The 22,356-nt window shown below is 40.0% G+C and overlaps 1 protein-coding gene across 24 annotated transcripts in view; it reads right to left on the reverse strand.

The window, feature by feature from the left end:
* Positions 1–22,356, reverse strand: part of KMT2C (lysine methyltransferase 2C) — a 263,765-nt gene that overhangs the window by 76,231 nt on the left and 165,178 nt on the right. For 23 of the 24 annotated variants that reach the window (XR_008685321.2, XR_008685323.2, XM_055421605.2 and 20 more), the window contains exons 15-23: positions 15,918–16,037; positions 13,405–13,521; positions 7,612–7,713; positions 7,215–7,319; positions 3,844–4,025; positions 3,428–3,592; positions 2,350–2,459; positions 1,745–1,810; positions 585–797 (exon numbers count right to left, since the gene is read on the reverse strand). Coding sequence is in view for 22 of the 24 variants with exons in the window: in XM_055421605.2 (XP_055277580.2) it covers positions 585–797; positions 1,745–1,810; positions 2,350–2,459; positions 3,428–3,592; positions 3,844–4,025; positions 7,215–7,319; positions 7,612–7,713; positions 13,405–13,521; positions 15,918–16,037 (1,180 nt within the window). In the remaining 2 variants the exon portion in view is untranslated. The remainder of the gene's footprint in view (positions 1–584; positions 798–1,744; positions 1,811–2,349; positions 2,460–3,427; positions 3,593–3,843; positions 4,026–7,214; positions 7,320–7,611; positions 7,714–13,404; positions 13,522–15,917; positions 16,038–22,356) is intronic. The other variant, XM_055421606.2, reaches the window with a different exon arrangement.

Below are 22,356 nucleotides of genomic sequence, written 5' to 3' on the forward strand. Positions count from 1 at the left end.
AAAAAAAGATGGTTTTTCATTTCTAGAATGCATGGATGGGGTTCTACTTGAACTTAGTCATGGAATCTAAGCTCACAGCCATCTGAGGAGGCTTTCACTGCCATCTAGCAAATCCTGAATTTTCAGATTCATGATCTTCAAACATACAATGTTCCTGGAAATTTCTATAAGTTTATTCTATAAGGATACATGAAAGGAAGAGAAGCCAAAAAGGCAAGATGCAAGACGATCACTGTCTTAGGACAGGGTCACACGAAGGGTTATCCTCTAAGTCAGCAGCATTTTGTTGCTCTTTAGTGGCTAAGTCATGTCCGACTCTCTGCAAACCCACAGACTGTATCCTGCCAGGCTCCTCTGTCCATGGGATTTCCCAGGCAAGAATACGGGAGTAAGTAGCCATTTCCTCCTCAAGGGAATCTTGACCCCGGGATCGAGCCCATATCTCCTGCATTAGCAGACAGATTCTTTACCACTGAGTCACCTTGGAAGCCCCCAGCAGGATTTAGGCTTGAGTAAATCACATCCTTTAAAAAGTCTTTTAGTTTTTTGCAAATGTATTCCATGGAAAATATGTTAAGTAGTACCTCGACTATCGTCCATTTCGCCGTCCCTGGAATGCTCTGACTGGATGTCTGGAGGTGTCTGAAGGACAGCCACGCTATTCTGATTTATGATCTTCAACTTCAACTTTGGTTTTGACCGTTTTCTTCTCGGAACAGTAACCGTGAGGCTCTGTAACTGAGTCATCCCTGATTCTGTCAAACACACACCATCCTGGGTGTAGGTCTTGGGTGGATCTAAAATTACAATATCCCAAGGAAACAAATTAAAATTCTCCACTTAATTTTGACTGATAAGTTGATTACTGTCCAATAAGGCCCATGTCAAGGCAATGTGACTTCTATAGGTAAATTACCTATGAAATGCACAGATAATTAGCAGTATTCAATTAAAAGTAATAGTTGGCCAAACTTCCTTGAATTATAGACAGACATCTTGTAAATTTTTTTAAAAAATGGTCTTCCTGGCATTTCTATCTTCATGTATCAATACAGGAATTTAAAAAGCAAGCACTGAAGCTAAAAAGCAGTGCTTCAGCCACGCAAGTATGAGTTTTTTCCTAGAGTAGCCTTTCGGCGTAAAAAGTGAGGATGAATTTACAGAAGAGAAATAAGAATACTCCAGAAGCCCATTTGGAAATCAAAGTATCAGTATAATCACTTACAAGGAGAGGTAGTAAATAACCAGAAATCCTGCAGAATTTGAAGTGTACAAAGTTGCTGCTCATTAGAACAATTTCTGTGCTATCCAAATGTTTTTGTATCAAATGAAATCAAACAAAACTATGCAAAAGAATGACAGTTTAAGAGTATCCTGTTAATCACTATTCTAGGCTGATCTATTACAGAAGAATAAATTCTGAAGAGATCTGTTTGCTAACTAAGTTTCATTGTTTAACTAAACACAATAATGTATCAATGAAATCAAAGCAAGTATGTAGTTAGCAATTATTTCAGAAGTGGTTATTTTCACTGCCAATTTGCTGAGATTTGTAGGAATACTGTCACACTAAAGCTGGAAAAGACAGGCATTTTGTATATTATTACAGAAATGATTATCAACATCAGGGACTTTACACTGAACATCATTAAGGCAGGAGTCATGTAACAAGTCAATTACATAAAAATGAAGCATTTCTTTGCTTTTCGTAAAGAACAGTCAAGGAAAGCATTTCAGATTTTACCTAGTTCTTTCACTTTTGTGACAATTTGTGCTACAAGTGAAGATTCACAGCAGTCTGAGGAAGGCACTGAAATTTAAAAAAAAAGAAACAAAACTCAATTTTTTCAAAAAATTTAAAACGTATTTAAAGATTTACATACGGCTAAAATTTCTACTGCTGCACCCATTTTAGTGAAATAAACGCTAATACTAAGTAAAATTAAAAGGTGTCTTGAAAACAACAAAACAACAGGGAGAAACGGTGGAGGAAATACACACTACGTAGAAGAAAAACTGATGCTAAAAAAAAAAGGATCGATGTACTGGATTTCTACATATGCCTAAAAATTACAAAATTATGAGTCTTGAAAGCTATGCTTACATCTTAGAGCTAAAATACATTCTTAATTTACTTCCTTTATGTAAGTAGATTGTTTTATAATATACTAAGTTGAGGTAATAAGAGTTAATTTAAAACTAAAAGTAACTGATTTTTAATAAAACGCTTTCCAAATAACAGCTTCACAAAAAGAGAAAAAGGAGCAGCGTTGAGCCCGCTTGCTGGTTCAGGACAAGTACAGGCGAGCTGTGCCAGAAAGCAGACTCCCCACTCAGGTCACCTCTTACCATGTGATGTAGGCATATAGGGTCTGCACAGGCTACAATCGAAACCAATGTCTGCTACATTCTCCACTTCCTCTTCAGTACTGAAGTTCTGACAAACTGCATGCATCCACCTAGAAAGACCACATTCGGCTTTTTGGAAAAAAAACACGCTGAAGATGGTTTCCTTTAAAAACTGCAACAGCAGCGAACAGCCTGCAACCATGGAGCCCCTAAGTCTCCTATGCGCCTTCCATCCAGCCACTGTTTCTCTCTCCTAACCACTCCTGTTGGCCCACAAAAACCGCCAGAGCTGAAAAGAAAAAAGGAATGGGAACAAGTACCAGGAAAGATGCAGAAGCACTTCATCTGAGGAGGACTGGACAATCACTTTGTAATCTCTCACAGACAGCCAGGACGTTGGTTCAAAGTGAAAATGTCAGTCGCTCAGTCTTGTCTGACTCTGACCCCATGGACTGTAGTCCGCCAGGCTCCTCTGTCCGTGGAATTCTCTGGGCAAGTGTACTGGAGTGGGTGGCCATGCCCTTCTCCAGGGGATCTTCCCAGCCCAAGAACTGAACCTGGGACTCCTGCACTGCAGGCAGATTCTTTACTGTCTGCGCCACAAGGGAAACTGGCCAGGGCAAGCAGAAAGAAACAGACAAGACTCTGTGTGGTGGAGCAAGCACGTGCTCCAGGTGACGCGGCTACTGTGACGTGGACAGAGCTCATGGGAGTGAATGGTGAGCGGGAAACGAACGCTGTCACTCTGCCTCATAACAAGGAATCGGTAGGCAGAGTCCTGAGAATCCTACGCGACTGACGAGGTGATGTGCTGACCTGCAGTGTGTGAGCAGTGCTAACACAGCACAGTGACAGGCCGCTGAAATCGGCCCTCAGGAAAAGCCAGGAGAAGCAGGCTAAGCCTGGAACTGAGAATGCAAAAGAGAAACTGAAGTTTCTAGCCAACTGAAAAAATCTGGAAAGGAAAGCTCTTAACTTCTTAAATTTAAGATACAAGAAAATCTCTTTTCCAATCTTCTTTTGCTGTATTTAAGGGAGAGAAGCTTGCAGAAAGAGGGGAAAGGAGAGAGCACAGTACCTATCACACTGTCTGCACTGCAGAATCAGGTCCTCCTCTCTGTAGTTTCGGTAGCAGACGGGGCAGGAGGACAGGCTCGCACAGGGGGCGCACTGGGTGTAGTTGTTCTGCCACTCGCACCTTGGACCCGCAGATGTAGCTCCACAGTGTCGGCACCACACACACCTGCAACCCGACACCCACAGGTCTCAGCCCTCTTCACTCGAGTTAGGGCGTGGCTGAAACCCACAGAGCCACACGCGCAGAAAAGGGGGAGGGCGTCGATGCAGACTGCAAATACTTCCTGATTAGTGACACCTATCATTGTTAACACGCATCACACAATTAAACAGATGTGGCTCATGTGTGAAAACTACAATGATGTGGCTCAGTTCTGAACTTAAACGTCTAATGAGGAAACCAGAGCCCCAGGGTACCATTTGCACTTCCAGCCTCCTTTGGGCACAGTCTGCAGGGGAGGGTCGAGGCAGTAGGTGTGGTAGCTTATGTCGCAGTCGTCGCACAGCAGGAGCCGGCCCGGGTCCGTCGCCTTCCCGCAGGCCTCGCACACGGTGCACTCAAGGCACCGCCAGCCCTTGCTCAGAACCACTTTAGTGATCTGAAAAGGAAAGCACCAAGCCATGTGATCCACACACTCACCCGCGCCTCAGACACACAGGATCAAGTACACCCTCCAAACTGATACCGTGCTCACACGCCCAGGAGCAGGAGAGGGGCAAAGCAGCTAACGCTCACTGTGGCCCAATCCAGGCCTGGCTGTGTTCCTGTACTTTGAGGAGTCTGCCTAGTGGACAATAAGTGACATACTTTCACGCCTCAGTTTATATAACTACAGAGTGCTCTGGATTTTATGGATTTTAAAGAAATCAAGTAAATTATCCCATAACTGTTTCATTATTATTTATTTGGTGGTGACAGGATCTTTAGTTGCGGCACGTGAACTTTCAGCTGCATGTGAAACTTAAGTTTCCTGACCAGGAATCCAACCCGGGTCCCCTGCACTGGGAGTGTGGAGTTTTAGCCACAGGACCACCAGGGAAGTCCCCCCATGATTTTTAGTACAGGACCTGAAAATGTATTAATACGGTTTCAATCTATGACATTTCATGAATTCATGATTCTGAAAGTTGTGTACATCACGTAAGGACTTGTATATTAAAAATCAACATTAAAAATGCAAAACTCTTAAGGTATAACATGAATTCCAAAGGTAATTTCATGGTTTTGGAGGATTTTAGGCTATGAACCTAGGACTTTTTAAGTTCACATTCACTCCCCTCTCTTTATTCTCCTTTCCTTCAAGGGTCTAACTTAGTAGAAAAGTTTTAGAACCTCAATTCCTCAAAGCAGCCACTTTAGGTAATGTTAAGAATCTGGAACCAACTAAAATATCTAATTAGAGTCTGCATAAAAAGGACAACAAAAAATCTGTGTAATAATAGTACAGCAAATGATCAAAATACAGAATAAAAATTCAGACCATGAGGAAGCTGCTGCTAAGTCACTTCAGTCGTGTCTGACTCTGTGTGACCCCATAGATGGCAGCCCACCAGGCTCCCCCGTCCCTGGGATTCTCCAGGCAAGAACACTGGAGTGGGTTGCCATTCCTTCTCCAAAGCATGAAAGTGAAAACGGAAAGTGAAGTCGCTCAGTCATGTCTGACTTTTAGCGAACCCATGGACTGCAGCCCACCAGGCTCCTCCGTCCACGGGATTTTCCAGGCAAGAGTACTGGAGTGGGGTATGAGGAAGCTACCCGGAGGAAAAGAAAAGTTAAATAAATGAACAACTATCAAAATAGCACCAAACTTTCTAACTTCAGATCCTAAAATAGACTAATAGTTTTCAATTCTACAGGAAAATACTTTTCAATCCTTCACCTAGCTAAACCAGCAATTAAGTGTTAAACTGAAAAGCCTTTTAGACATACAAAGACTCAAACTTCAGCTCCTGAGTACTCTCTCTAACGAAGTGAGCGCTATGAGGAACGAAGTGAGGGCATACACCAAGAAAAAGGAAGACACGGGATCCTGAGGCAGTGAACCCGACCGAGGACGTCAGCCCGGAGATATTAAGGATGAGGAATGAGCTACAGACCCAGAAGGTTCCAGCTCAGCTCAGAACAGAGAATAACAGGGTACAGAAGGGGTGGGCCTTTCCCAGAAAAACAAGTACTTGCTGAAATAATGTGCTATCATAGTTCTACAGTAGGTAAAAACAAACAACAGAAACAAATGGAAAATCATCAATCATTATTTTCTTCTTGCCATAAAAAAGTCCATGAAAAACAAATATACCATTATATATTAGTATGTATTATATTATTATATAAATTAGTATATATATTATATATATTAGTATATATTATATTATTTTATATATATGATATACTATAATATACTATTTAGGTCTCCAGTGAACATTTATGGAGTCATAACCAACATGAAATTAAAAGACATTTGCTACTGTGAAGGAAAGCTATGACAAACCTAGACAGCATATTAAAAAGCAAAGACATCACATTGCCGACAAAGGTGTGTACAATTAAAGGCATGGTTTTTCCAATAGTCATGTATGGATGTCAGAGTTGAACCATAAAGAAGTCTGAGTGCCAAAGAATTGATGCTTTCAAACTGTGGTGCTGGAGAAGATTCTTGAGAGTCTCTTCGACAGCAAAGAGATCAAAAACCAGTCCATCCTAAAGAAAATCAACGCAAAATATTCACTGGAAGGACTGAAGCTGAAGCTCCAATACGTCAGCCGCCTGAGGCAAAGAGCCGACTCACTGGAAAAGACCCTGATGCCGGGAAAGACTGAAGGCAGGAGGAGAAGGGGGCAGCAGGGGATGAGACGGTTACACAGCATCACCAACTCAACACGAGTTGAGCAAATTCTGGGACATACTGCAGCCCTGGGAAGCCTGGTGAGCTGCAGCTCATGAGGTCACGAAGAGCTGGAAACAACATAGTAACTGAAGAACAGCAAAGAGTCCTTAAAGTCTGAGACGAGCCACCCCAGAGGGAAGGCTCTGTGGACTCACCTTAAAGCTTAAAAAGAAGTTTCAAAAGCTTCAAACAACTGCCTGAACTAACAAAAACTCAATCCTTTTTTTAAAGGAACCAAATCCAGACTTTCAACAATATGCTACCACAATGCACAATGTCCACGTGCAATCAAAAATTACTAGATGTTAATTTAAAAAGGCTGGAAAACATTAACCCTAATGAGGACAAAAAGTTAATATAATGTGACATGTATGACAGAAGCAGCAGACAATTATAAACTTTTCCAGGGCTTGTGAGGATGTGAAGTGAAGAGTGGAAGTTGGAGAGCAGGTTGGTGAACCAAGACATGTGCTCCAAATTCTATGGAAACTATCAACCCACTGATTCAGGGAACAGAAAATGTCCTTTTGCATATGAATGAGGGTTTGGTGACAGTGGAGAGTGAGCAGGGTGAAATTATGAGTTTTTACTGCATACTCTAGTTCTCAACTTTTACGATCAATAGACAGAATGAATCGACTTCATGCCTTACCAAAAAATAGTATAAAGTATCTTTTAAAATTAAATGTATGCATTAGCTGTTACACTTTTTCAAGGCAAAGCAGGATAATTACCACAAATTAAGATCATAGATCTAAACAGGAGTTCCTTGAGGTAACACTTTAAAGGCAATATTTAAAGCATATACTTAAATATTGTCACATATGTATAATAATCCTAACGAACAATAACTGATTAATTATAAGAACTGGAGGCAGCACGATTGTATGTAAGTGTATTTACCTTAATACTGACGCAGTATGGATGGTAACACTGACCACACTGCGAACAGGCAAGTAACCTTCCCTCTGCTCCTTGGCCAAAACTGCCACACACTACACACATATCCTGAAATTAAGAACACAACAACGTATTTTAAATCTGAGACCAAACCAACAGTGTGCTAACATGCTAAGTTTACAATCTGTATAAATCATCTTCTTTGCTGATAGAGCTCCAGAGCGAAATAATCAGTTGGCCAAAAAATTTGTTAGGGTTTTCCCGTAAGATGCTGTGGAAAACCATAACAAACCTTTTGGCTGGTCCGATATCAGATGACACCAATGTCAGTGTGAATGAGATGAAGTAGAAATGGACAAGGAGGAATGCAAGAGTGGAGGACAAATAATTTAGTTCAAACCTGATGCAAAGTGAACTTGTCACTACTAGAAAACAACACAACTGTATTGTGCATAGAGTTTTCTTCTTCATCCTTATTTGATGAAATATCTGCAGCAGACACCTATAAAAAGCAAAACACACAAAATGTGAAGTCATACTTCTCACCTGTATACCTGGTTGGAAAGCTTAAGATTCATATTTAAAATATAACTTTTTTGCCAGGAATCATACTAACAATTCTAAACTAGATTATTACTGCCAAGATACTATTATAAACATATAAAGTATGGCATTCTTTATTCACTTAATTGTTTCTTTATAGAGTGACAAGTCTCACAGATCAGGCAGTAATGAGAAAACAAATCTGTCTTCAGGAAGACTTGATTAACCAGAAATTCTAAGCAAGAAACAAAGAGTGTATTATTTATGTGTACACACACACGAACACACATATATGCGTGTCATTCTATTTCAGTGACTCTTAAAGCCTGCCATGGGTGCACTCCACACTGAGATGCATAAACATACAAATACAAAATACACATCAGATTTTAAAGACTAACAACAAAAAATAAAGTAGATATAGCTCACAAATAATTTTGTGCATTTTATAAATTAATGTTGATATGATGCTATTTTGGACATACTCAATCAAAAGGTATATATTAAAATTAAATTTCACTGTTCGTTTTTTTTTTTTATGTGGCTACTAGAAAGGTTTTTTTTTTTTAGTGGGCAGAGGGTAGGTTTTTGCCGAGCTGCGTGGCTTGCTAGATCTTATTTCCCCAACAAGGGACCGAACCCAGGCCCTTGGCAGTGAGTGGGGGTGAATCCTAACCAATGGACCTCCAGGAAATTCCCTAGAAAGTTCTAAATTGCATATATAGGTCACACGGGAATTCCCTGGTGGCTCAGCTGGTAAAGAATCTGCGTGCAATGCAAGAGACCCGGGTTCAATCCCTGGGGCAAGAAGATCCCCTGGAAAAGGGAATGGTTACCCATTCCAGTCGGAGAAGGCAATGGCAAGCCACTCTAGTACTCTTGCCTAGAAAATCCCATGGATGGAGGAGCCTGGTAGGCTGCAGTCCGTGGGGTCGCTAAGGGTCAGACACGACTGAGCGACTTTACTTTCACTTTTCACTTTCACACATTGGAGAAGGAAATGGCAACCCACTCCAGTGTTCTTGCCTGCTTCCATCTATGGGGTCACACAGAGTCGGACACGACTGAAGTGACTTAGCAGCAGCAGTAGCAGCACCCATTCCAGTATTCTTGAATGGAGAATCCCATGGACAGAGGAGCCTGGTGGGCTGCAGTCCATGGGGTTACAAAGAGTTGAACATGACTGAGAGACTAATATCTTAGTACCTTACGGGTCACATATTTCTTTCTGGGCAGCAATGCTTCAGAATATAATCATTTTGAGTAACTTGTCAAAATTTCAGTATTAGCCAAAGGATTATCAACCACAGTCATTAAGTTATGGACTTAGTTAAACCTGACCAAATCAACTAAGTACACACTGGCTTGTTAATAATTATTTCCAGAGTGCTTATCATGAAAAAAGCTCTGAACTGGATGTTAAAAAAGAGGATAAGAAAACCAACTGCAAAATTATATACCCTCTGTGCTCTAAAAGCTTACGATCTAGAGTGGAAGAATTGAGCTGAAACACAAAATAAAACCAGTTACTGTTCTTGACAAATGACTGACAAGAGTAACTAAACAGAAGGAATATGCTACAGTGATAAAATTTTTCAGTACACTGAGTTTAAACGCAGTTTTAATGGACATTTCTACTGTTCCACAATGTCAACAATAAAAACAATTTACAGTCACAAAGGCCTAAAGACAACAAGGGAAAAGTATTAACAACCCAGTTAGTCAGCACGAGGGAGTGACTAAAACTACAAAAAATCCAAACTTACGAAGAACTGTGCCGTATTTTAAAATAGCAAGGTAGAAATCTGTATGGATTTCCATAAAGAAAGTCATCACACGACACTGCTGAGCTGAAAAATAAGCTGCAGAGAAATGCGTGAGCTGCAGCACCATGGTACTAAACACACGCAAGACGACTGTGCGTCTGCCCATGGACACACACCACAGGTTCAAGCATAAGCAGCTGCTGGTTCTGCCGGCCAAAGGCGGTTCAATGCTGGTGAGCTCACATGAATTAGCCTAAAACGTAAATGCCCAAAGCAGATGACAGTGAGAGAATCAGGACTCAGGAGGCAGCAGCGATAGAAACACTCTGACCTATTTATAATGTTTAAAATTTTTAAATTGAAGAAAGATAGCTGATAAAAAACAACTGATGTAACTCATTTATCAACAAACAAGCTACATGATCATCTCTACAAATGCAAAAAAAAAAAAACCAAAAAAACTGACACAATCTATTTTCCGACATCTACTCCTGATTTTAAAAATATCACAGCGAACAATGAATAGAAAAGAATTTCCTCAAACTGATTTGGGATGTCTATTAAAACTAAACACCATACTTAATTATGAAAAAATATCTGCTTTCTCTTCAAGGCCAAAAACAAGGTTACCTAAGCTCATCACTTCTATTCCAACTGTACTGAAAGTTAGCCCAAATTCAATTAAAAAAAGACATAAAAGGACTCTAGATTAAAAACAAAGACAGAGTTTGTCTTTGCAGACAACATGATCATTTATGTAGAAAATCCAATGGATTCTACAAATAAGCAATCAGAATAAGGGAGTTTGATATGGTTGTAATATATACAACCTTACTGTGTACACAATCAACACACAAAAATAAGCAGTATTTCTAAATACTGCTGCTGCTGCTAAGTCACTTCAGTCGTGTCCGACTCTGTGTGACCCCATAGACGCAGGCTCCCCCGTCCCTGGGATTCTCCAGGCAAGAACACTGGAGTGGGTTGCATTTCCTTCTCCAATGTGTGAAACTGAAAAGTGAAAGTGAAGTCGCTCAGTACTAGCAACTGACAAAAACAATCTGAAATTAAGACAACACTGCCATTAACAATAGCATAAAAATATGGTAGATAGAGATAAATCTGATTAACAGTGTCTGTTCAACCTGTCTTTTAAACTAAACATCACTGAAAGAAACTAAAGAAATGGGAATAAAGGTGTTCATGGATTCAAAAACTCAATATGGTTAAAATGTCAATTTTTCCCAAGTTAATCTGTATTTTGAACACAAACCCAGTCAAAATTTTAGCAGGTTTATTTTATAGGTACTGACAAGCTAATACTAAAATTAATATAGAAGTACAAAGGATTTAGAACAGCCAAAACAACTTTGAAAAGTACAAAATCTGAAGACAAATAGTATCTGATTTCAAGAGTAGTTGTAAAGTAGAAGTAATCAAAGCAGTGCAGTATTGGCCTAAACAAATGGAGCAATGGTATAGCGAGATTAGAAAAACAGATCCACAAATAAAATAACTAATTTTTAAGAATGATGAAAGGCAATTCAGAGAAACAGTGCTCAAACAACTGGCTATTCACAGCATGTAAAAAAAAATGAACTTTCATCCTTATTCATAGTATAGTTAAAAAACTCAAATTGGATCATAGATCTAAGTACAATACCTTTTTAAAAGAAACCAGAGTATCTTTGTGACCCTGGATTACATAAATATTTCTCAGCACCAGAAAGCACAATTCAAAGGGGAAAAATATCAATAAATTGGACTCTATCAAAATTAAATCATCTGGTCTTCAAAAGACACAGTTAAGAACATGCAAATACAAACATCAAAATGCAAAAAAAAAAAATCTGCAAATCATATATATGATAAAGAGGTCGTGTCCAGAATACATAAAGAAATCTCAATTCAGTAAATTAAAAGAAAACAACCTATTCAATTTATTTTTAATATATTAAAGATCTGAACAGTGACTTTATGAAAGAAGATATACAGATAGCAAATCAGCACCTAAAAAGCTGATGAACATCAGGAGTCACTGGAGAAGGGCCAAGAAGACACTATTAACATACCTTTTACAGTGGCTACAATCAAGATGACTGGCCACACCAAATGCGGGTGAGTAGGTGGAAGAAATGGAGCCTTGCCCGGTCTTACAAATGTAAAATGTCACACCCAACGTGAAAACCAGCCTTTCCTTGAAAAGCTAAGCCTATACCTACCATATATCCAGCATTCCATCTCTGCGTGATTATCCATGAGGAAAAAAAACACAAGTCCACGTGTGAACTGAGATATAAAATTTTAGAGCGTATTTATTTCTAAGAGACAAACAAATGGTAATGAACTTAATGTTCTTAAATGAGTGAACAGACATACAAACTGTGGCGCATCCGTTCTGTGCAAGACTCTTCAGCAACAAAACGGAATGCACTGTTCACATACAAGAGCAGGAATTAGTATCAAAGGAAGTATGCTGAGTGAAATAAGTCACACCAGGAAGAGAATATTCAGGATGATTTCACTCATAAACTCCAGAAAATACAAACTAATCAACAGCGATGGAAATCAGATCAGGCACTACCCAGTGGTGAGGCCAGAAGGAAGACAGGGGTCTTCGGAGCAGCACAAAGGAATTCTGGGGCTGAGGATGCTCTTAATTGCAGTGTGGGCTTCACGGGTGCAACCATATGTCAAAATCGACACAACTGTACACTTCAAATATCTGTACCTTATTTTATATCAATTTTATCTCAGTAAGTCTACCAATTTTGGGGCGGGGGAAGAGAGGGAGGAAGAGAGGAAAGGAGGAATTTGCTATTTAAAAAAAGGACCAGAATCCAGGTTTCTTTACTTCTTTAGTAGGAAAACTGAATAATTCTACCTGTCTCCTGAACTTAAAATGACAACTGGAATCTGAAAAACAGGGTATCAGTAAAATAGTAAAGGCACTGCATGAAATGTTTGCCATTATTTGCCAAGTGCAGTTTTTTTCAACACATTTAAGTAAAGCCTCATAATGTGCCAGTGAGCAAATATTTACCAACCTGAAACTCAAATTAAAAGACAATCAAAATCTTCAACATTTTTAGAGTTCACACTAACTAACCTACAACATTCCTACTTTCTTCGGTAAACAACACTGAGAACAACTACAATCAAAAACTTAAAGCGTCCACATAATTAAATTCTTCATATAAACTCAAGAACATGACAGGGATTTTTTTTTTTAATAGAAGAGCAAATATATTGCATACTGGGTTTTCGGAAGGGTTGGCACAGAAAGGTCAGACAGAGTCAAAGAGGAAGGGAAGAAAAAGAAAAAAGGCATGAGAAGGCAGGAAATAGAAAACTTCATCAGAGGTTTAAAAAGAAAGCAGGTTCAGCATAGAGTAAGCCTGCCAATTCAGGAGACACGGGTTCGATCCCTGATCCGGGACGATCCCTCGTGCTGTGGAGCAACCAAGCCCGCCTGCCACAACCACTGAGACTTGCGCTCCAGAGTCTGTGCTCCGCACTGAGAAGGGGCTGCAATGGGAACTCCTGCACCACAGTGAGAGGGCAGCCCCTACTTGCCTGCCGCACGTAGAGAAAAAAGCCCGCGGAGCAACGAAGACCCAGCACAGTCAGAAATAAAATAAATACGCAGACGGAGATAACTTTAGCCTATTCACGTGACTCTCAGCATCTGAAGTTCCGTTCAGTTGCTCAGTCGTGTCTGACTCTGCTACCCCGTGGACTGCAGCACACCACGCTTCCCCGTCCATCACCAACTCCCGGAGCTTGCTCAACTCATGTCCACTGAGTTACTTGGTACAAGTGAGATTATCATCATCAGCTGACACATTAAGGAATACAGCAAATGTTAAGGGAGCAGGCCTTACCCCAGGTAACACGACCGCCCCAATTCCACTTTTCAGTTTTGATCTGCCTCGGCCACCTCGTCCAGACAGTCCTGCACCGCGAGGTCTCCGCTTTCCTGGAAATCCAGACCCCCGGCCCTACACAACAGATACGGAAAAGTCAGCATTCTGTAAAAGCTCAGAAGAATTTTAAATCCAAATGTGAGATAAACCATCATATGAAATGTTACACAAATACACTTGCTTCTTTTATTCTGATCAAATGTCAGCTATCAAGTGACCAGGCTTATCATTTTCATCTTCCGATACATGTTCTACGACCTAAACATCTACAACCTTAAAAATCAAACATGGGTCTGTCACTGTGAATGCCCTGCATCAGTAAACCCATCACTGTATTTCCATTTCCTAACCTTACATCCAAGGCGGCTAGAAAAGACACACCTCTATCCAAGTACTTTCACGTGATTTCTTATCACATACAGAGCAAGTGTAGGGAAGGACTCTCTCTAGCTGGCTTATTATAGGTATACTGAAAGTTAAGGTACGCTGAGTACTTCCGACGTACTGCTCGAAGCACTTGTTCCTCTCAACAATCTCACATGATCAGCACTATCTTATTATCCCCATGTTAGAGCTAAGTACACTGAGGAATACGGGCTTTCGGGCAATGCCAGTGATACAAAATCTGCCTGCCAATGCAGGAGACTCAAGAGACCCGGCTTTGATTACTGGGATGGGAATACCCCCTGGAGGGCATGGCAACCCACTCCAGTATTCTTGCCTGGAAAATCCCATAGACAAAGGAGCCTGGTGGGCTACAGACCAGCCGAAGAGTCAAACATGACTGAAGCAACTGAGCACGCATGCACGCTGAGGAATAAAATGGTTAAGTAACTTGCCCAAAGTCACACAGCTGGCAAGTCTGGCTCCAGTGTCTACATTCTTAACCAATACTCTGCACTGCCACAATGAGTGAAAAGTAATTTTTAAGTGTGCAGTAGTAATTTTTTGTCATTAAAATTGTCAATTTCCTTTAATCATTCAAAAGCTGATGAAAGTAAAAGGCTCGCTTTAAGTCACCAAGACAATAAATACTTGAAATAGAAGTAATTTATCTGAATTTTTACCTAATACAAGAAAAAAATCTTTGGAAAAACACGTTGAATTCCCTGATATTTTAACAAATAAGTACTAAGGTTATTTGTTTTTATGATTTTCTTATTCTCAGATTTATTTATTACTACCTGAAAAAAACCTGGCATCTACACACCTACTTACATATATTTAAGATTACTAAAATGCTCAGGAAAATCCTGATTTTTTTCCCCCTCAGAAGTGAAATAATATACCACATCTTCAATGGATCTCACTTCTCATAGTCTGAAATACTGAGCTCATTTACCTACTTGGCAGAACGGTTTCCAAGTACATTAGTTATGGCTATATTGTGAACGTAAGAGAGACACACATCAACAAAGGGGAACGGGGTCTTTTTTCCCTTCAGTTTAGTAAGCACAGCCAGCTTCCAGTTTTCCATCTGTCACTCTCTATCCTCATAAGCTCCTCTCCTTCAAATATCAAGCTTCTTGGAACAAGGGACAGCGTAGGGTTAAACTGGATGGTTTTTGTTTTTTAATCGGTATAGAAGACTTTTTACAAGTCAGTGATTGAATCAAGACTATAGTAATCCCTCAACTCATTTTTCCTCAGCATCCAATGACACAGGTAAGAAAAAGTTAAAAATGAGTGGTATACGTTTCAAAATGGTCAAGCAAGACTTCTAAGCTCTTAAAAAGATATTTACATTTTTAATACCTTGCATTGGTATATGAGTGAGGTGAAAACTAGTTCTTCCAATGGTGACAGAAAATAAGAAAGCAGAATCTAGAACTCCTTTGAAATCTTTATTCTAAATTAAAAACCATTATTCCATAATTAAATTAAATAAAGAAAATGAAATACTGTCTTCTCTAGTCAGTAAATTTTAACTTTTCAGATGATATTTTTTCAAATGAATTTTTCACCCTTCAAAATGCATCAGATTGATTAACTTACATTCAAGGACTAGCAGAATTATCCACCAAAGATATGAAAAAGTTCCTATAATTTTTATTAACAATGAAATCTGCCGCAATTCTGCTATTTCTTCTCCAATCATATATAAAACATTAATGTAGTTTTTCTTTTGTTCTTTTCTGAGCAACAAAATTTTTATCATGAACAAGTCCTCAATTACTTTATAGCCTATGGGACAAGGATTTCCCCCAACAGAAAAAATACTGCTAATTACAATATAAAAGGGAGCATTAAAAAGGTTATTAGAAATTTACACTTAAGATCAGTCAAGTAAAATGGCAATTTAATTTACTCCTAGTCCAGGTTTTTAAAGGCAAGCATGTTGCTTCTTCATATTAAAAAGTTTAGACATAAAAAGTGGCTCTGGAAACTAGAAAAGTTTATTTCTTAACTTCTATTTGGACAAAACCAACCAGAAAGAAACGACATATGAATGTAAATGCAGTTTTATTTACCACTTTGATGCTCCAAATGGCACTGCCAGGAAGCTGCCTGGGTTTAAAAATTTCCCGACCTTCTGAAATGTCTGGGGACCAGGAAGGTGGGCTCACTGTATTATGGGTACTCCAAGCCCCCTAGGATATGGCAGGTGAGAAAATAGATGTATAAAACTCCGCAACGTAAAAGGTCAAAGCCAGCAACTAAGGAATTTTAGAACAGCAAAAACAAATGCAGACGTATGGAAACGTAGGACAAATTGCTTCAAGCAAGTAAGGAAAGTAAGCTTATCACTTAACAGTGCCTTTATGTTTAAACGTTTGCAGCTACAATTTATATTAAATGTTATATTCTGGTTGAAACATCAGTACAATAAAGCATATTATTTTAAGGTTTATGCGACACCAACACTGACTTATGAACTGCAATTATAGCACCAACATACAAATAAATGTCAATCAAACTTTAAATATTAAAACTATAAGAAACCATTTGGGCATTACTCTCTTCTAATGACTATCACTCTGCCAGAAAGGGGAAATGAGTAAACTTAAAGAATGTTAGGTACACTTCTTGCTATAAACCACCGAAACAGTAGGCCAAAAAACGCAATCAGAAACATGAGCCATCAACCGATACATTCACTGTAAAATCTGGAAAGTCAGTTTGTAACCATAAGATGTAAACACCATTATAATCCTACCATTTAATTACTGTTCTTTCAGTGACCACTAGCTGTGGACTTTGGTTTTTATTTTTATTTAGGGGATTATTAAATTTATATTACATCCAAGGAACTAATTTGAAAAGCAGAAAATTGTTAAAGCAAATTGTCCTAAATTTGCAAATTAAAATACCTGAAGTATCTGATTATTTATACGAGAAATAGTACTTATCAAAATAGTTAAACTAACACATTTTGCTTCCAAATAATCACATTCAGAAATAACCTGAACTAATCTGATGAGGAAGCAGCATAAAGAAAAACGTTTACTCCACAAAGGTAACATTTTAAAAGAAAAACACAGAGCAAATGTCAAACAATAAGGAACCTATTTTGAATTAGTTAATTCAACAATGCATGCTACAGTTTTACCAAATTAAATGATTAAAGATAAAGACAAAAAACATGGTACTTACCAGGTTTCTAGAATACTAACAAACTAACAAGTGGTTGCCTATTAATCACATTAAAATACCACCAGGGAATTTAAATAATCAACCAGAAGTAATAAGAACTTGACTACCCTTTGGGGAGGAGATTGTTAATGAAATAACAGTGTTTTGAAAAGGACCACACAAGGGAGCCTAGCTTCGCTTTCATTAACCTCCCCTCAGCTCAGCTAACAGCTACACTGACCTCACTGACTCACTGATCTCACTATCCCACTAACGGATCATCCTGCATCTTGGGCCACACCTGGCCTCTTTCCTGCTGCGTCCAGGGTCTTCTGCAACGTCTGTGATTTCTCCTGTAATTTTACTCCAACTCTCAACAAGTAGGTGTAGTTCTGCCGGGCTCCTCCACTCCCCTCACGGACCCATCTTGGCCTCCAAGGCACCTTCCTCCTTCCACTGACTCGGAAGCCTGGACCACTCTCCTCTCTCTGGCCTCGTCCTCAATGGTATTTATCTATAATGAGGGCTGTAAACACCATCTTGGATGCTGCTGTTCCCCAAATTCTCGTTTCTGTTTCTAGCATGTTCTGAAAATTAAAGTGTCAGTCGCCTAGTCATGTCTGACTCTTTGCAACCCCATGGACTGTAGCCTGCCAGGCTCCTCTGTCCATGGAATTCTCCAGGCAAGAATACTGGAGTGGGTTGCCATCTCCTCCTCCAGGGGATCTTCTGGACCCAGGGATTGTACCCGGGGCTCGTGCATTGCAGGCGGACTCTTCAACACGTGAGCAGCCAGGGCAGTCGTGTTCTGAAAACTCCAAGTTATTACGATTTTCTGCTTCCCTCTCAGCATCTCTGTCTGGTGACCCTAAACCTCTCCAGTTCACGTCTGACCTCTCTCCCTTGACAAGTCCCATCTCCCCACCCTTACACATGGATCCCAGTTGAGTTAGAAAACGGGTAGTCACTACACCTGTTCTCTTCCCTCAGCGCTCTCCTCTGCCCCTTCAGGCCTCCCCCATCACTCCTCTGAGCCGAACCACTGGGGCGTTCGGCCTGTCCTGACAGTCCTGCTTCTCTGCGCCCCACGGCCAGCACCACGTCCCAGCTGGCCTGCGTCCGCGCGTCCTTCTCTCCTGCACCTCCTCAAGCCTTCTCCACACGGCAATCAGACGGACTCCCAAAAGCTGTAAACCCAACCCAACAAGACACTCCAACCCTTTCCTACACCTTTTGACAGCTCCCAGGACACTTAAAATCAAACCCTTCCGATCTCATCTGCGGCCGCCGATCCACCCGAGCTCCCCCGGCTCCGCACACGTGGGCTCCTCCCCAGCGGGGACCTGCTGCCTCACAGAGACCCCATCGGCCAGCGCCTTCTGGCTCTTCGGATACGGCCTTACCTCGTCCTCCTCAGAGAGGCCTTTCCCTAGCACTCCAAGGGCACCACGGTCTCCCTCACCACACCTGAAACATCTTCATAATGAACACCACATGGGGTCTTGAATTATTCAGAGGCAGAGTCGGGGAGAGAGGTATCTAGAGTGAGTTCTCTCAACATATCCACTCAATATTTTTCTCTGAAGAGATCTGGCTAGTGTTGCACATCTTAAATTCCTTTTGGTAGATCATTTAATGTTATTACATCAGTAGACAGTTCTTAAAATACACCATAAAAGGTCATATTCTAAAATAATATTTATTCATCATAAAAGTTAGTTTGATGCTATAGCTGTATCTCATTTCAAAAAGCATTCACACCACATAACACGGATGAAGGAAATGAAGAGCTCTACAGATGAAGACTGCTTAGATGCTGTTTTCAACTGCTATGAAAAACTTATACAAATAAGCACGGGTAATTACATTACAAACTTTAATGAGTATGTTATCAAAAAGTGTTGGAAAGTAGAGCCCATGCAATTTAATAGAAAATGAATAAAAATTATGATTACTCATAGATATTTTGACAAAGAAGAAATTACCTAATACATACTTCAGACCTTAAAACTAGAAACTGCCTCAATTATCAACTTCAGTTATAAATTATCCTTCAGATCTCAGTTGTGATCAAAAAGCGTTTGCACAGACCACTCAGAAGAGGGCAGCTTCCCCACCTACTGCAATGCAGTTCACCCCATTGTTACGCCTGAGTTTACCTGTATTTATCTACAGCCATAAGCTTGATGGCAGACACACTGCTATTTTGCTCACCGCTCAGTGGACATTCTGGACAGCACCTATTGGACATCTACTTTCTTCGCAGCCTTTTTGCATGCATTTATTCAAAATCCATCAATAAACACCGTACTACAATATGAAACACAAACTCCATCGGTGGTAGCCCAGAATCTTAGATATCTTCACCTATTAAAAACTTACCAGCATATCCCACGCACTGTGACTCTTAACCTATCTACAACCTAAGCTAGAAACAAGAGGGTTAAAAAAAAGGTCAGGAGAATTCAAGTTACAAAGAGAGCTAAATATTAATACAACGAACTTGCTCTCAAATGCCACAGAAACTTTAAAAATACTACTCTGCACAGACTGAATTAGGTTCCAACAATAATTACTGTTTGATGTTGGTATTCACCGTTCTGCTTTGAGGCCTATCTCTCAGGTAAATTTCTCAACTTAGTAAATTACACAGCTGTTCCTGTTTCAAGGAAGAGGCAAGTGGGAAAGTAAGGACTGGTGGAGGGTAGTGCACTATGAGCAACTTTCTATTAGAAACCAAATCCTGCTGCGGCTATGAAGTGTGATCAACCTCACAGTTGGAGTCCATGAGGACCCGCATGTACTCAATCAGCTTCAAGTGTGGAAAGAGAAGGTTCAAGTCTTCTCGGGAGATTCACACCTGAGTAGATCTCAAGTGCACCCTCTCCCAACATACTATGCAAACCAAGATTGCTATTAACAGGTGAATTTGATTTAGACAAAGTGAGAACGGTGAAGACAGAGGAGAAGGAGGGCAACCAGTAAGAGAAGCTGAAGACAAGTGCTTATAATGTGTCTTTCTGGCACACACATTCACTCATGGACATTACAGCCATTACAGCAACAATTCATTTTTATGACTTACAGAATTCCTTTAATGTAAGTAAGTCATATACAAAACTGAGTTCAACATCAAATAGAAAAAGCTTAGTCCTGAGAGTGGGTTGATAAGATATGTACTATATAAAGTAGAGAAATAGCTGTTGCCAGCTTTAGCCTTCGTAATTTAAGAAAGCAAACTTGGCTGGTGCTAGTTGTCATTTTGGTAAGGGCTTAAAAAATGTAACAGGCACAAGAAAACTGACAGGGATGCGTACTTCTAATCTGTATGTCTTGCAGCTTGATACCCCAAAGGGAGAGACGCTTTGGGGATGAAAAATAGTGTTTTCAGTGGTTTAGAGCAGTGCTTCTTGGACTTAAGGCTGCACGGGGTTCTGCTTAACATTAACATTTCCACTCAAGCAAAGGTGAGGCCTGGAATTCAGAGTAACAAACTCCGAGGTGATACTGATACTGCTGGTCTGCAGGGGTTTGGTCATTTCTCCTAGAAAACGTGCCTACGCCTGAGTGGAGTTCTTGCTCCTGCTGTCTGCTTTCCCCTCTACTGTGTATCTCACACACACACAGAATAATTAAATAGCAGTTTAGTTCAAAAACGTGTGCAGCCATCATGCAGCTCTGAACTTGAAAACCTACTACCCTTTTCCATCTCCTGTGGCCAGTGTTTGACTCAGTCAGGCCTGCAGTTATTTTCACTGGCACATCTCTTTAGAAACAGTTATGAGTCAATGTGCTGGGTTTCAGGACCACCCCTGCAGAACTACATTTAACACATACATATCACAACCTTCTCAAGTCTCCATTTTCACATGATACCTGCATTATTCTGCAAATCAAGAAAACAGGGCAGGCATGGTTTGCTATGTGTCAGGTGCTTTACATATATTATCACTAAATTCTAATAAGCAAATTATGTAGTTTTATGGAAGAGGAAATCAAGAGAGTTCACAACCTCACTTGCTTGGTGTCCACATACAGTAATCAAAGAATAAGGCTTTGAAGCCAAACAGCTGCACTATGGAAATGTTCATGTGAATTCATAATAATCAATCTTTCCTAGCATCAATTAATTATACTACAAATATATATAAATGATACTAAATAGGGTTCTTAAAACTCGTTTTCATAAAATGGTGTAGCATTTAGAAGACATGTGGGAAATCACTGTTGGCACCTACTCGATGTATTTCGTTCCTCCTGAAGAATGAAGAATATTTACCTACTAATGAAACTTTTTTAATAGCTTCTAAGACAAAGCAGCAGCATGAAGGTTTAACTCATAAGTAATCAAGGACAGTTATAACTACTAGGGTAATTTCTTTTAATAAATTATCATTATATATATCAGTGGTATTTTACATTTCAGTTAAAAGTTGGATATGAAATAATTTATCAAGAATTGAATCTTTATTTGGATGATATGATTTACCAACCTATCTTTTAATAGCAAAACCGCTCCCCACCAAATGCCAACAGTGCTTCTTACTAAAAGGTTTACGTTTAGAAATCAGACATGTTAAGAAAGAGAAGGAAAGGGGGGGGGGGGACAGAGGGGAGGGGAGGAGAAAGGAGAGAGAGGGGAGGCATTGCTTACTTGTAATTAATTGTTAACAAAACTACAATCCTCTACAGCTCACCACTGGAGGCCTGGTTTGCTCTCACAGGAATACATTATGAAACTGGTAAGTTAATTCAAAACACTTCATTTAAAATGCTATTGCAATACAGCAGTATATTATAAAATTCTAAGGTTCTTATAAACTACTTAAATTGATGAAAATAAGAAATTCAGTTCACAATGTAATGGCCAAGTGGTTATGATCTAATGAAGTACTATTTTTGAAAACCTCCTCTGCTGAAGAAATTTCACCTTCTCTATGAGACTCTCTCGGAGAAGGCAATGGCAAGCCACTCCAGTACTCTTGCCTAGAAAATCCCATGGATGGAGGAGCCTGGTAGGCTGCAGTCCGTGGGGTCGCTAAGGGTCGGGCACGACTGAGCGACTTCACTTTCACTTTTCACTTTCACACATTGGAGAAGGAAATGGCAGCCCACTCCAGTGTTCTTGCCTGGAGAATCCCAGGGACAGGGGAGCCTGGTGGGCTTTCGTCTATGGGGTCACACAGAGTCGGACACGACTGAAGTGACTTAGCAGCAGCATGAGACTCTCTTAGTAGATGCCAGTCTTAGCAGCTGTGTAAATCCCTAAGCCTCCACTGACATGGCAGCAACCAAAAAAATGGTGAAAACGTAAAATGAAGAAAAAATTCTTATAAA

Source organism: Moschus berezovskii, chromosome 3, assembly GCF_049115385.1.
Source record: "Moschus berezovskii isolate FMDL1 chromosome 3, NW_MosBer_1.0, whole genome shotgun sequence".
NCBI lineage: Eukaryota > Metazoa > Chordata > Mammalia > Artiodactyla > Moschidae > Moschus > Moschus berezovskii.